The 12,953-nt window shown below is 37.1% G+C and overlaps 1 protein-coding gene across 1 annotated transcript in view; it reads right to left on the bottom strand.

Annotated features, from left to right (window-relative positions):
* Positions 1–1,224: 1,224 nt before the first annotated feature.
* Positions 1,225–12,953, bottom strand: part of SLC10A1 (solute carrier family 10 member 1) — a 42,619-nt gene continuing 30,890 nt past the window's right edge. The window contains exons 4-5 of the mRNA XM_072629483.1: positions 11,693–11,889; positions 1,225–1,968 (exon numbers count right to left, since the gene is read on the bottom strand). Of these exons, the coding sequence (XP_072485584.1) occupies positions 1,880–1,968; positions 11,693–11,889 (286 nt within the window). The 3' untranslated portion in view covers positions 1,225–1,879. The remainder of the gene's footprint in view (positions 1,969–11,692; positions 11,890–12,953) is intronic.

The raw sequence follows: 12,953 nt of genomic DNA, 5'->3' as shown, positions 1-12,953 counted from the left end.
AAACATTAGCTGTCTCAACCTGGGAGAGGAAGAGGGGATGGTATGTGTGACAGGGAGAGGGCACTTGCTTTAGTTTCCTCAGCTGTAAAATGAGGATACTGTACCTATACCTATTAGGGTTGTTATGAAAATCAAATGAAACATTTGTAAAGCGCTTATCATGATGCCTGGCACGTTGTAGATGAAATATAAACACAGCTATTTCTATGTTAAATTTTATGGGATAATCTTGGACAAATCACTTGACCTCCCTAGGAGGTAAAATGAGAGTTGGGCTAGATGGCCCTTACGTCCTGTCCAGCACTATGATTCTATGATAAAATTTTAAGGCAATAAAAATTTCACATGAGAAAGTAGTACTTGTTGATATGTCTGGAATTCCAGGGACAGTTTTATATACTTTTCATTGGGGGTTGATACAAAAAAAAAGCTTGTGATCTAATAGCTTCATCTTTAAAATTAAAGGGAATAGTCACTAGGTTAGGAAGGTGCACTTGTGAACTTTCTTGGTTTGTAGGGACTGAGGGAGGCAAAAAATAGGAAAAGAAAGGCAAAGTTGGGCATGATTCCCTAAAATGTTTTTTTCAAGTAGGAAAGTGGAACCAAAGCTACCATATGAAGAAAATTATTTTCTCAATCTCATCTTCTATCACTTGTAAAGTTTTCACCCCTCCTGTTTGCCCTGAAGTCCCAGAAGCTGGCATTCCTTAGTCATTTAGGATACTTACATTTTTGCTTGTAATTTTGTTTTATTTTCCACTAGCCTAATGTTACTGTTGTGACAAGCAAGGACAAGGCTGCTTAAGTTAGGTTTATTAGACTGTGTAAAGGCAAGTCTTATTTGTGGTAGATTGCTACCTATGACCTCTCAAGCTTTCATATTCAAGGTCTTCTAGGGAAATTGTGTTTCAGCTTTTTTGCATATGCCTGCTTCTCATTCCTACATGAACCTTTAGTTGGTTATTTTTTGCTACCACAGTTTCTATTGTCCTTATTTTCCACAAACTTCTGCAGTTCTCTCAAAAAACCAAAGGGACAAATGTCCATATCTGGTCTTGGGATTAATCTTCTATGATTCCTCAGGATGGAGTACAATGTATGGAAGAGGAAAACATGACTAAGGGAACTGATACCTACTTTTAGCCCCAAAACAAAAAAAAGCACTATTTTAGACTCAAAAAGCTCAGCTGCCAAAAAAATTGTAGTAACAATATAGACACAAACTTTAAGTTGCACTATTAACATTTCTCTTTATTATGAACATTCTCTTAATCATGAATATCCAGACGCTGGTGTTAAAAGTGAAAACTCAGGTCAAATATAAAACAATTTGATGGTGAGTTGCTAAACTGGAAAGTGACTTCACTATCAGTTATTTGCTTTTGGGGTGTTAACTTTGGGAGAGGTCTTTGGAATGTATCTATTGTGTTAAAATATATCTAATTTTTTTTCACTGAAATGTTTAAAAGGAACTGGTAACTAATCAAAACAATATCTGCTTAGAAATTCTGAGGCAAAGGAAAGGAAGACAACAGAAAATACAGTGAAATGAAAGTCTAGGTACAACTTTTCCTAATGAATACTTAAAACTGAGCCTTTCCTATCTTACTGGACATAAATTCACCAAATTCCATTTTTTGTGTGTGGCGAGAAATAAAGTTCCAGGTTGGTACTGGCTATAAGTTGTTCAGATGGACATCCATAACACCTAGTGGTAGTACCATGATCACTTTGGTGTTTACTGCTGGGATGGTTTACGGAGGGCACAGGAGAGTTTGCCCCTGTAATTCACATAATGCTGTTCTTTCTGTTGAGTATTTCAAGCCTTGCTGATAGTACTTTATAGATAAGATCTAGTTGCTTGTGAGGTGGACTAAGTCTAGGCCACACTTGTACCATTGCCTAGAGTTCTTGCTCCTGCTTCTGTGGCAGTGTCACTCACAGCTGTGTAGATCATTTTTGTTTTATCTATAAGAGGGATAAAAGGAAAAACAAAGACAGCAAATGAGACAAATTTATCCAAAAGTAGTAGAGCTAGCAGGTGTCAGCAGCAAGAAATCATACCCCAGAGTACACCAATCCACTTTAGAATTTTTTCTGTACCACCTCCTCTCATTTATTGATTTTTAGAAACTCAAGATGGCTTATTTAACCCCTCTCCCCCAGCAAGTTGTAATAGCCTTATTAGATAAAGGACACCTTTCCAAGTCTGAGAACATATGGGTTTTAGTTCATCAATCCAGAGGGAGATAAATTCCAACTATATCCTTAAGATCTGTGTGTGTGTGTGTGTGTGTGTATGTATGTATGTAGACTGTTTCCAGAAAAGTATGAATCTGGATTTCATTACTCAACTGAATCTGCTCTTTCTAAGGTTATGAATGTTCTCTTTTAATTTTGAAATCTGTTGACTTTTCTCAGTTCTTCTTATGTACACAATATCCTCCTGTATAATCTCTCCTTCCTAGGTCTTTGTGACACTACTCTCTTTTTGTTTTCCTTTGTCTATATTTCTTAGTTTTCTTTCCTATATTATCTTCCATGTCCCACCCTACCCCCCATGCATGGGTCTCTCCTAAGGCTCTGTCCTGAGTTTTCTTTTTTCTCTCTGCACTCTCTCGGTGACCCCATCATCTTCTATAGATTTAGCTAAGCAAGATAACTCTGAGAGTAATGTCCTAGTCTCTCTGAAACTTTAGTTCGACTTCACCTACTGAACATTTTTCATCTCCAATTTAACATGTCTAAAACAGAACTCCTATTTTCCCTCAAAACTTCCCCTCTAACTATTCTGTCCTGTCCCACTTCTAGGTTTGCCATCTTGGAGTCATCCTTAGTTCTTCCTGTCCTTCATAGCATTCCCTCCACTCCCATTTGCTTGGCAATTAGGTGCCAAATTAGGTGTCAGTTTAGTATTGCGAGATCATTTTTTATGTGTCCCCTCCTCTCTCTACAAGACCCTAGCTCATTGTGATGGCAAGCAAGGTAGGGTCTTTTGCTGTTTTTGTTTTAGTATAATCAAGTGCCTCTAACTGAATAATATGATTAAAGAAGATCTTCCCTACCCATTAATAGGCCTGGAAAGATTTGCAGGAAGGTCCACACCTTTTGTTAAGGAGGACCTGGTTCTCAAGGGTTGTGATGCCCTCTGGCTCTAAAAAGTGTATAAAGACTCTGAAGTGGGGTTTTACTTTGGGGCTTAGTTTTTGGAAGGAGCTTTGTGTGCCAGATGAGATTGGGAAACTGCTAAGCAGCCCCTGGTTTTGAAAACCCAGTTTTGGTGCTTCCCTCTCTGGTAACTCTACATGTATGGTCAGGCAGTTGCATCTGTCTGTTGATTTGTGATGTTTATGTTGCTTACTCTCAGACAGTTTGGAAGTGCTGTGTGTTGATTTAGATTTCTCTGTATTTTCTCTGAAGTTCAGGACTTTTTCCCCTGAACTAAGTGAATGATACATATACTTGATTAAAGTGACTGTTGACCCCTTGAATGTTGCTTTCCTTTTAGAAATGCAGATCTAAGAACCTGTGATAGCAGACCCCTCTGTGTATGTCTGGGTGCTTGTTTTTACACTCATCTCATTAGAGATGATCTCGTTAGAGCTCCGGCTCTAATCTCCTTTCACCTGAACTACTGCAACAGCTTCCTAATTTGTTTAGCTACATCCAGACTTACTTCATTCCAATCTATCCTCTATACAATTTCAAAACTGGCATTCTTAAAGTATATGCTCTACATGGGTACCTCTGTTCTACCCCCTGTACAGGAAGCTTCAGTGCCTAATAAAAATTCCTCTGTTTGGCATCTAAATGCTTTAACAACGTGACTAGCTTATCTTCCCAAGTTGCTACTGCACATTCTTCTTCTTCATGAACTAAATGATCTAAGCAGACTAATGTACTTCCTCTTCCCTATTCAGGACATTCCGTCCCCTGTTTCCATTCTGTCTCTAATGGCTAGAATATAACTCTTTCTTTACCTTGGAATTTCTCTTAGAATATTTTGCTTCCTTCAAGGACCAACTCAAGTGATTAGATACATCCTATTCTGATTTTTGCAGTTGTTAGTCTCTCCCCTCCCCCATGAAGTTTATTTTGTAATTTTTTTTTTGTTGTTATGGTATACATGTCATTTCCTAGTAATTGAATCTAAAATCCTTGAAAGCAGGGATTATTTCATTTTTCTCTTTGGTATCCCCAGTACTTACCATAGCACCTTAAACATAAAAGTTTGTTGAATGAATGAATTTGTGAAACAGAGACATCCTTAGGGAATAGCATTCTGGAATATATTATCCAAACCCTCTCTATCTACCTTAAGTCAAACCCTTGGAGGGTTCTATTCTTGAGTTCCCAAAAGTTGTTTCTGAGTCCAATGGCATCCAATGGTCTAAGTTTGATTCCTCAAGAAGGTTGTGTGATTAATTGGTTTCTGGGTGACCAAGAGTTGTTAATAAACTTTATTAGGTTTTATGTTGCCACTTCTTGGCATAAAAGATAGAGTGCTGGACTTGGAGTTAGGACCTGGATTCAAATCCTCCTCAGACACTAGCTATGTGATCCTGGGCAAGTCACTTAATTAAATGTCCTCACTCGTAAAAAGAAGAGCATGAAAAAACAGATTAAGCATTAGGTGCTCAGAGATAAAACCTAATTACAACAGGACAAGACTACCATTATTACAAGTGTAATGGGTGAACTGGCCAATGAGCTCAGTTTTTATGAGTATGTGTAGCATGCTCTGTTAATGAAATCTCCATGTGAATTTTAGAGCATAAACAGATACTGTTTCTAATCTGCTTACCACATAAATAAGAAGAATTTTTTGGGTGTTTGTTGAACCATAATTTTGAAACTATTCAAGAATTGTGGGGTTTAGAGATAACTTAAGTTTTCTATGTGAGAAGGAAAAGAGATGAAAGTGGATTTGAAAAGTGCTAACAAAAGGCTGGGCAATGTGGGCCCTATTTCCTCCCTAACTGCAGTCAAAAAAAAATAGAAAGAGGCCTTAATCTCTCCATCAGGGCCAACATGTGGCCAGTGTACAAGCCTCTGTTATTTGGCTCTTTTCCCTTCTTTCCTCTCCTTAAGAAAATCTCTTGTGGCTGCAGGAGAGTAGGAGAACTTCTGGGAAAAGATCCAGTGCAGACCAGGACAGCAGTGACTTTTCCCCAGATTTCCCACCTTGGAAGGTCTGAAAACTTGCAGACCCCCAAGAACTAGCTCTGAAAACAGTAGCATAAAAAAAGCCTAAAGCTTGGATCAGCTTCTCTCCACCACCAGGTAAACAGAGCCCAACTTTAACTTAAAGTTCAAAGTCAAGAAATAGGAAAAATGAGCAAACAACAACAAAAAAAGTTGACCATAAAGAACCACTACAGTGGCAGGGAAGATTAAGATACAAACACAGGAGACAACAATGTGGAACCAGCAAGAAGCAAATTCTCAAAGAAAATTCAAACTGGACACAAGCTCAGCAAGAATTTCTGGAAGAGTTAAAAAAAAGAGATGAGTGGTAGAGGAAAAATAATGAATGATGCAAGAAAATTATGAAAAGGGGACTGACAGGTTGGTAAAAGAGGCACAAAAGAATACTGAAGAAAAGAACACCTTGAGAAACATAATTGGTCTAATGGCAAAAAAAAGACACAAAAATTCACTAAACAAAAAAAATTCCTTAAAAAGTAGAATAGGCCATGAAGAAACATAGATACAAAAAGTAACTGAAGAAAAGAACTCTTTAGAAAACATGATTGGCCAAGTGCAAGAAGAGGAACAAAAGCTCACTGACAAAAATAATTCCTTAAAAATTAGAATTGTGCAAGTTGAAGCTAATGACTCCTTGAGGCATCAAGAAACAGTATAGTCAAAAGAGTGAAAAAGTTAAGAAAATAAAAAATATCTCATCAGAAAACCATGGAAAATGGATTAAAAACAGAGAATTTAAGAATTATTGGCCTGCGGTAACTAGAGAAAGCACAGGCCCTGGAGTCAAAAGGGCCTGAGTTCAAATCAATTTAAATCACTTGTGACCCTGGGGAAGTCATTTAACCCTGATTATCTCAAACAAACAAAAAAGAATTATTGGATTGCCAGAAAACCATGATCAAAGAAAGAGACTAGATGTCGAATTTCCAGAAATTATAAAGGAAAACTGCCCCAATACTTTAGATCCAGAGGGTAAAGTAGAAATTGAAAGACTCCCACTGATCAACTCCTGAAAGAAATTCCAAAATGAAAACTTCCAGGAATATTATAGTCAAATTTCAGAGCTACCAGGCAAAGGAGAAAATATTTCAAGGAGTCAGAAAAAAAAACCAATTTAAATATGGTAGAGCCACAGTGAGGATCACACAAGATTTAGCAGCTTGCATGTTAAAGAAGTAGGGAGCTTGGAATATGATATTCCAGAAGGCAAAGGAGTTAGGATTACAATCAAAAATTACCTACCCAGCAAAAATGACCATAAACTGTCAGGGAAAAAATGAATATTTAATGAAACAGAAGACTTTTAAGCATTCCTGATTAAAAGACCAGAGCTGAATAGAAAATTTCGTATTCAAACCACAGGAGAAGCATAAAAAGGTAAACAAGAAAGAAAGATCATAAGGGACTCAATAAGGTTAAACTGTTTACATTTTTATGTGGGAAAATGATACATATAACTCCTAAGAACTTGATCATTATTTGGGCAGTTAGGAGTCTACATAGAGAGAGAGAACAGGTGTGAGTCGATCTTGTTAGAATCTACAGAACAAAAGGGTGAGCAACAGGGATGCGCTATGAGAAGGAAGGGAGAGAAAGAATGGGGGGAAATCTCACATAAAAGAGACATGGAAGGAAAAGTTTTTTACAGTGGAAGGGAAAATGGGCAGGTAGGGGAGTTGGCAGGCAACACTTGAACCTCACTTTTATTGGAATTGATTCTAAAAGGGAAGAATATATGTGTGTGTACACACACACACACACACACACACACACACACACACACACACACACACACACACATTGAGTTGAGTCTAGAAATCCAACCGGGAGGGGAGGGGAAGGAGAGAAGAGACAAAGGATTGTGTGATAAAAAGGAGGGAAGATTGAGGAAAGCAGTGGTCTGAAGTAAACAAGCTTTTGAGGAGGGACAGGGTAAAAAGAGACAAACAAAAGAAAATGGGATTGAGGCAAATACTCAGTAATCATGACTGTGAATGTGAATGGTATAGAATCATCCATAAAGTGGAAAGCAGAATGGATTAAACATCAAAATCCAACAATAACAAGAAATACACTTTAAACAAAAAGACAGAGTTAAAATAAGGGACAGAAGCAGAATCTGTTATGCTTTAGCTGAACTAAGAAAAAGATAGGGGTGGCAATCATAATCTCAGAAAAAGGAAAAGCAAAAATAGACCTAATTAAAATACATAATCAGGGAAGCTACATTTTGCTGAAAGGTATCATAGACAATGTAGTAATATCAACAATGTTTTACATCAGGTTTCTCTGATAAAGGTCTTATTTCTCAAATATATAGGAAATTGAGTCAAATTTATAAAAATAAAAGCCATTTCCTCAACTGATAAATGGTCAAAGAATAAGAACAGGCAGTTTTCCGAAGAAGAAGTCAGAGGTATCTATAGTTATATAAAGATACTTTAAATTTTATTTTATATATATATATATATATAATATTATTATATACATTTATTGCATGAGAGACTCTCCCCACTTATATTCCCATATATAATTTATAATTTAATGACATCTACAAGTCTTAATAATAATAAGAGTAGAGCCCTTTACAAATATCTCACTTTATCTTGAAAAACTTTGGGAGGAAGGTGCTATTATTATTCCTAATTTTATAGATGAGGGAAATGAAGCACCAAGAAGTTAAGTGTCTGAGGTCAAATTTGAATTCAAATCTTTCTGACTCCAAGCCCAACATTCTCTCCACTGTGCCACTTAGATATCCCATATGTCTATTGCTCTTACTTTGTGGAGATGTTTTTCCTATTGAGTCAGCATAATTTTGAAAACAATGACACTCAAGAACTTGTCACATCATACCCATTTTTTTAGTTTGGATAATCTTTCATTCTACTGAACGTTTTTGGTTTGTGACTAAAAAAGTTATCAGGAGAGCATTCAGGCTGTAGGAAGCCTGAATGAACTTTTCCTCACAATACGGATACTACATTGTCAAGAGCTTTAGCACTAGGAAAACCTTGCCACCCAACTTAGAAGTAAACAAACTCTCCTTGGTACTTCAGTTTTCCATGATTTTGTTTTTGTTGCTTTAAGGATCTTTAATCAACTCAATATAATCATTAAATGTTTCTGAATCAGAGCTATTAGTAGCAAGTATAACACCTGACACTCTTTGTGAGCACAGCCAGTCTCTAATGCATAAAGGATGGCAGAAGACAATCCCTATCCTCTAGGAGTCCATAATCTAACAGGTGGGGAGGGGGAGGGAGGGGATAACACCTAAAAAGAAACTGAAAAAGAGGTGGGCAGGGAAAGGATAAGAAGGGATCTGTTTGAGGGTATGATGAGATATCTGCTGTAGACCTCCTTTTTACATAGAGGATCTGGGAGGAACTCTCTGATGTCTGCCCTCTACCATCTCTAATCAGAAGGAGGGAGGTACTCAGGGGGTAGGGGTTACTGAGGTGGTTTGAGTTTCAGAGTTGATTGGACCTTGTAGAAAGATGAGTTTCTGAAGACAATAGTGAAGTCCAGATGAGAAGTCAGGTGGGAAATGATATAGATCAAAGTACAGAGAGAGGGAAGGGATAAGCTGGCCTTAGAAAACGTTGAGGACAGTTTGTTGCTCATCTTACTGTTCAGCTGGGAAATGATTGTGCAGGGTCTGAGGCATACATGGGGCCAGTTTAAACAGGTTTACGAGGAAAATAGCTACAAAATAATTTCCCTTCCCATGCCTCAGGAAGAAGGAGAAAAAAAGCAATGGAAACTGCTGGCAATGTATTAAAGATTTCTCTGTATCAGCAGTTCATCTTGCTGGTGAGAATGATGGTAAAGCCGTTGTGACAGGGATCATGAAGGAATTGACTTTCCTTATCCTTTTTCCCTTGCCCTCTTTTGTCTGAGTAGACATGAACCTGCTTCTGAGCTTCTTCATTTACTCTGCTATGTAAGCTGTAGTATTATTATTATTTTTAAAGAATGGTGCACCTATCTCACCCAGACTGGAAGTATAGCCTATTTTAAAAATTATATCACTTATATTTATTTGTTGTTATTCAGTCACTTCATTTGTATCCAACTCTTTGTGACCTCATTTGAGATTTTCTTAGAAAAGATACTAGAATGATTTGCCATTTTCTTCTCCATCTCATTTTATACATGAGGAAACTGAGGCAAACAGGGTTAAGTGATTTGCCCAGGTGCATGAGCCTGAGTGCCTGATGCTGGATTTGAAATCATGAAGATGAGTCCATATATTTGCCCTTATTTATATTTTTATGTATTATATGTATATGTATATATTATATATACATTATACATGAATATATTTTTATATATTTAATATTTAATTGTATAATTATTTTATTCTCATAATAATTTTTTTGTTTTGTTTTTTGAAGACCGTGTTTTCCCATCTTGCCCACACTGGAAGTGCTAGTCCAACCCCAAAGTTCACCAATAGTGAACCAAAGCTGACCTGCTCTGTTTTCCCTTGTAACTGGTTTGCTCCTCCTTCTGTAACCTGGTTCTTACCTACCAGCTTCCATGAGTTCACTTATTTCAGATGCCAGATCAGCTCAGCCCTGGCAGTTCAGAACTCTCAGCTTTAAATAATCCACGATCTTCAACCTCCACAGAAGAAGTATTACAGACATGTACCAACCATGCCTGGATATAAACTGCATTTTTTGACTGACCTTGATTTACTTCTCATAAACATCCCCTTATTCACTGTATAAGGAGGACTGCTCTGATAATTTTAAGCTTATAGAAAGACAGTGGCTGAGAATATTTCTTCCTAACTCTAAGCTGGGAACTCCAAACCTTGGTTCATTGTTAGAGAATCTCTAAATAGAGGCATTTTTTTACAAGTCATTTATCCAGTATTTTCCCTACTTACAAGTCCGAAATGCAAACATTTAAAAGGGAATCCATGACCTTCCCCTAAAAGGGAAAACAACCTCTAAGACTGACTTTCACAGTGTACCTCTGATTGTTCCCAGAGATGGTTTTAGGTTGAGAGAATAAGAATGGTTGTGATTCTAGTTTCATTTAAACTTTGATCTTTTAAATCTTGCTAAATAGTGACCCCTTGGGTTGCACAAATGTCAGTGCACTCTGTGGTTTTGGTAATACCATAAGGGCTGTGCTAGGAATCTGTTCATGATACTTTAGAAGTTCATCACTGATTTTTTGAAACATGGTCTACATTGTAAATGTAAAGAGCATAAGTAGGAAGCTAGAGAAGGCCAGTGAGAATAGCAGGATTAAACTCCAATTCCTGAGAGGCTATTTAGGTCGTGGACAGGCCTCCATTACAGCAGAGTCAACTTGAAGGTCTTCTTTTCTTTGGTTGTGGTGATCATATGTGTACCAAAAAAGGTGTAAAGGACATGTGGGGAGAAGGGGAAGGAAGAGAAAGAGAAAGAGGAACCATTCTTGAGGGAGAAAGGAAAAGGTGGTAGCACTTCTTTACTACCTATTGCCCTCCAGACAACTCATTCTGTGAATTTTATGCACAGATAGAAAGATGGATAAGATCGGAGATTCTTAAATGCTTTTGTATCATGGACCCTTTTGGCATTTGGAAGAAGCTATCAGACTTGTCAGGATAATGGTTTTAAAAGCATAAAATAAAATGAATGGTATTACGGGAAAGATCAATTATATCGAAATGCATTATCAGAATATTTTTTTAAACAAATTCACAGATCCCAAGTTAAGAACCCCTGGATTATATTATCTCAAGGAGTTTTCAGATCACAATATCCTTATGACAATAAAATGTTTTGAGCTTCTTTAAGTAGATGTGATGTGTGTTTAAAAGTCTTTACTCTAGCATTAATAACTAGAACTTGGTAAAGAAAGAATTATACATTTTCATCCAAGAAGTTACTGTCTCGTCCATGACACATCAGGCCCATAGCTACATAAAGTTTTCCTTAGTGCAGTATAGGATTCAGGATTCAGGAATCTCTTTTTTGTTTAGATAATAGGATCACTAGGTGAGAACTGGAAGGGCCTTAAAGGCTATTTAGTCCAGTCTCCTCATTTTATAGGTAAGGAAATTGAGGACCATAGAGGTTAAATCCAAGGCAGAATTTTGGGTGTCCTGCAGTCTTAATTAATTTTACCCCAGAGATAGTCTTAATAGAGCCTATCATCCTATTCTTTCCAGTCTCACAATTTTTCTATATACATAGTTTTTTTCTTTGTCACAATTACCTTTTCTCTGGGTCCTACGTATATCCTATATATATATATCACAACATACTTTCCCCAGGCAGTTGCCTTTCAGTTGGATATATTACTCTAGTTCCCATACTCCAGTACTGATAAAATCTTGCTGAGAAGGAAATAAATGGCTTACTTTATAGAAATCTGTGGAATCAATGCCCCATCCAAAAGAGCCATTTACTACTTTATCCTTGGCAGCTCAGACTCAGGGATCACAGAGTTTATGAGACAGTCTTTCAGTACTTACCCTTGGGCATCCTGATTTTATTGTAGCATCTAAAGATGGCAATAAGAAGAAGCCCCTCCCCAAGCTGGAAAATCATGTAGAGGAGAGGAAAAAAGAAGAGAGGTCCAATTACTTCTGGAGGAAAAGCCATATTGAGGATGGTAGCGCATAGCTGAACATTCTGACATCCAGTCTCCATGCTCACAGTACGTCTGCATCTGTATAGACACATTAACCCCAAAGACTGTCATGAAAGCAACTTCAGGAGAACTAATTACCACTGTTATCTTTTCCTTCTTTCCTCATGAGATTAAAATACTTCGAATGGTATTAGACAAACCGATGGATATAAAATAAGCATCTTGTTTGCACCTGAGGGGTCACTTGTGGTTTACTATCACTATGATTGGCTTTTTGTTTAAGATTTTTATCAATGACTTGGATAAAAACATAGATGACATGCTTACTCAATTTGCAATGACACAAAATCTGAAGAGGTGGATTCATTACATTGGATGACAGACAAATTCAAGAACATCTTGAAAGGCTAAGACAATAGGCTAAATCTAATAAGATAAAATTTCATAGAGATGACTTCCCCTTATAAAATACATTTTAAAACTTTATAAAAATTTATATTATATTTTTACAAAAATAAAATTTTAATCCAAAATTTTATTGATTTTTGAAAAACCAACTTAATGAATTCAAGATGTGTCTGGATATCAAATTATCTGAAAAATCTGGACTTTTTTAAGGGGACTGCAAGTCAAACCCAAAAGCTAAAATGATTGTAACCATTGTGTTAAGGATTAGGGAAGTTATAACCCCACTGTGCTCTTCTATCCATGGTCAGACTGCATTTGGAATATGATATTCAGGCAGCTATGTGGCAGAGTAGATAGACTGTGGGGCCCGGAATCAGGAAGACTCATGCTTCTGAGTTCAAATCTGGCCTCAGACACCTACTAGCTGTTACCCTAGGCAAGTCACTTAAACCTATTTGCCTCAGTTTCCTCATCTGTAAAATGAGCTGGAGAAGGAAATGGCAAACCCCTGCAGTATCTTTGCCAAGAAAACCCCAAATGGGGTCACAAGAGTTGAATACAGCTAAAAAACAATTGATCTGACTGAACTGATTCAGTTCTGAAGGCTAGATTTTAGGGAGATCGTGGATAAGTTAAAAGAGCAGCATGACATATGAGGATCAATTGATCCTCATATATTCAGTCTGCAGATGAGAATATTTGCGGGGCACATTGTGCCTGTATTTGAAGAACTG

The sequence above is a fragment of the Notamacropus eugenii genome, chromosome 1 (assembly GCF_028372415.1).
Source record: "Notamacropus eugenii isolate mMacEug1 chromosome 1, mMacEug1.pri_v2, whole genome shotgun sequence".
NCBI classification, from domain to species: domain Eukaryota; kingdom Metazoa; phylum Chordata; class Mammalia; order Diprotodontia; family Macropodidae; genus Notamacropus; species Notamacropus eugenii.
The sequence above is the reverse complement of the archived record's forward strand: the minus strand, read 5'-3'. Positions and strand labels throughout refer to the sequence as shown.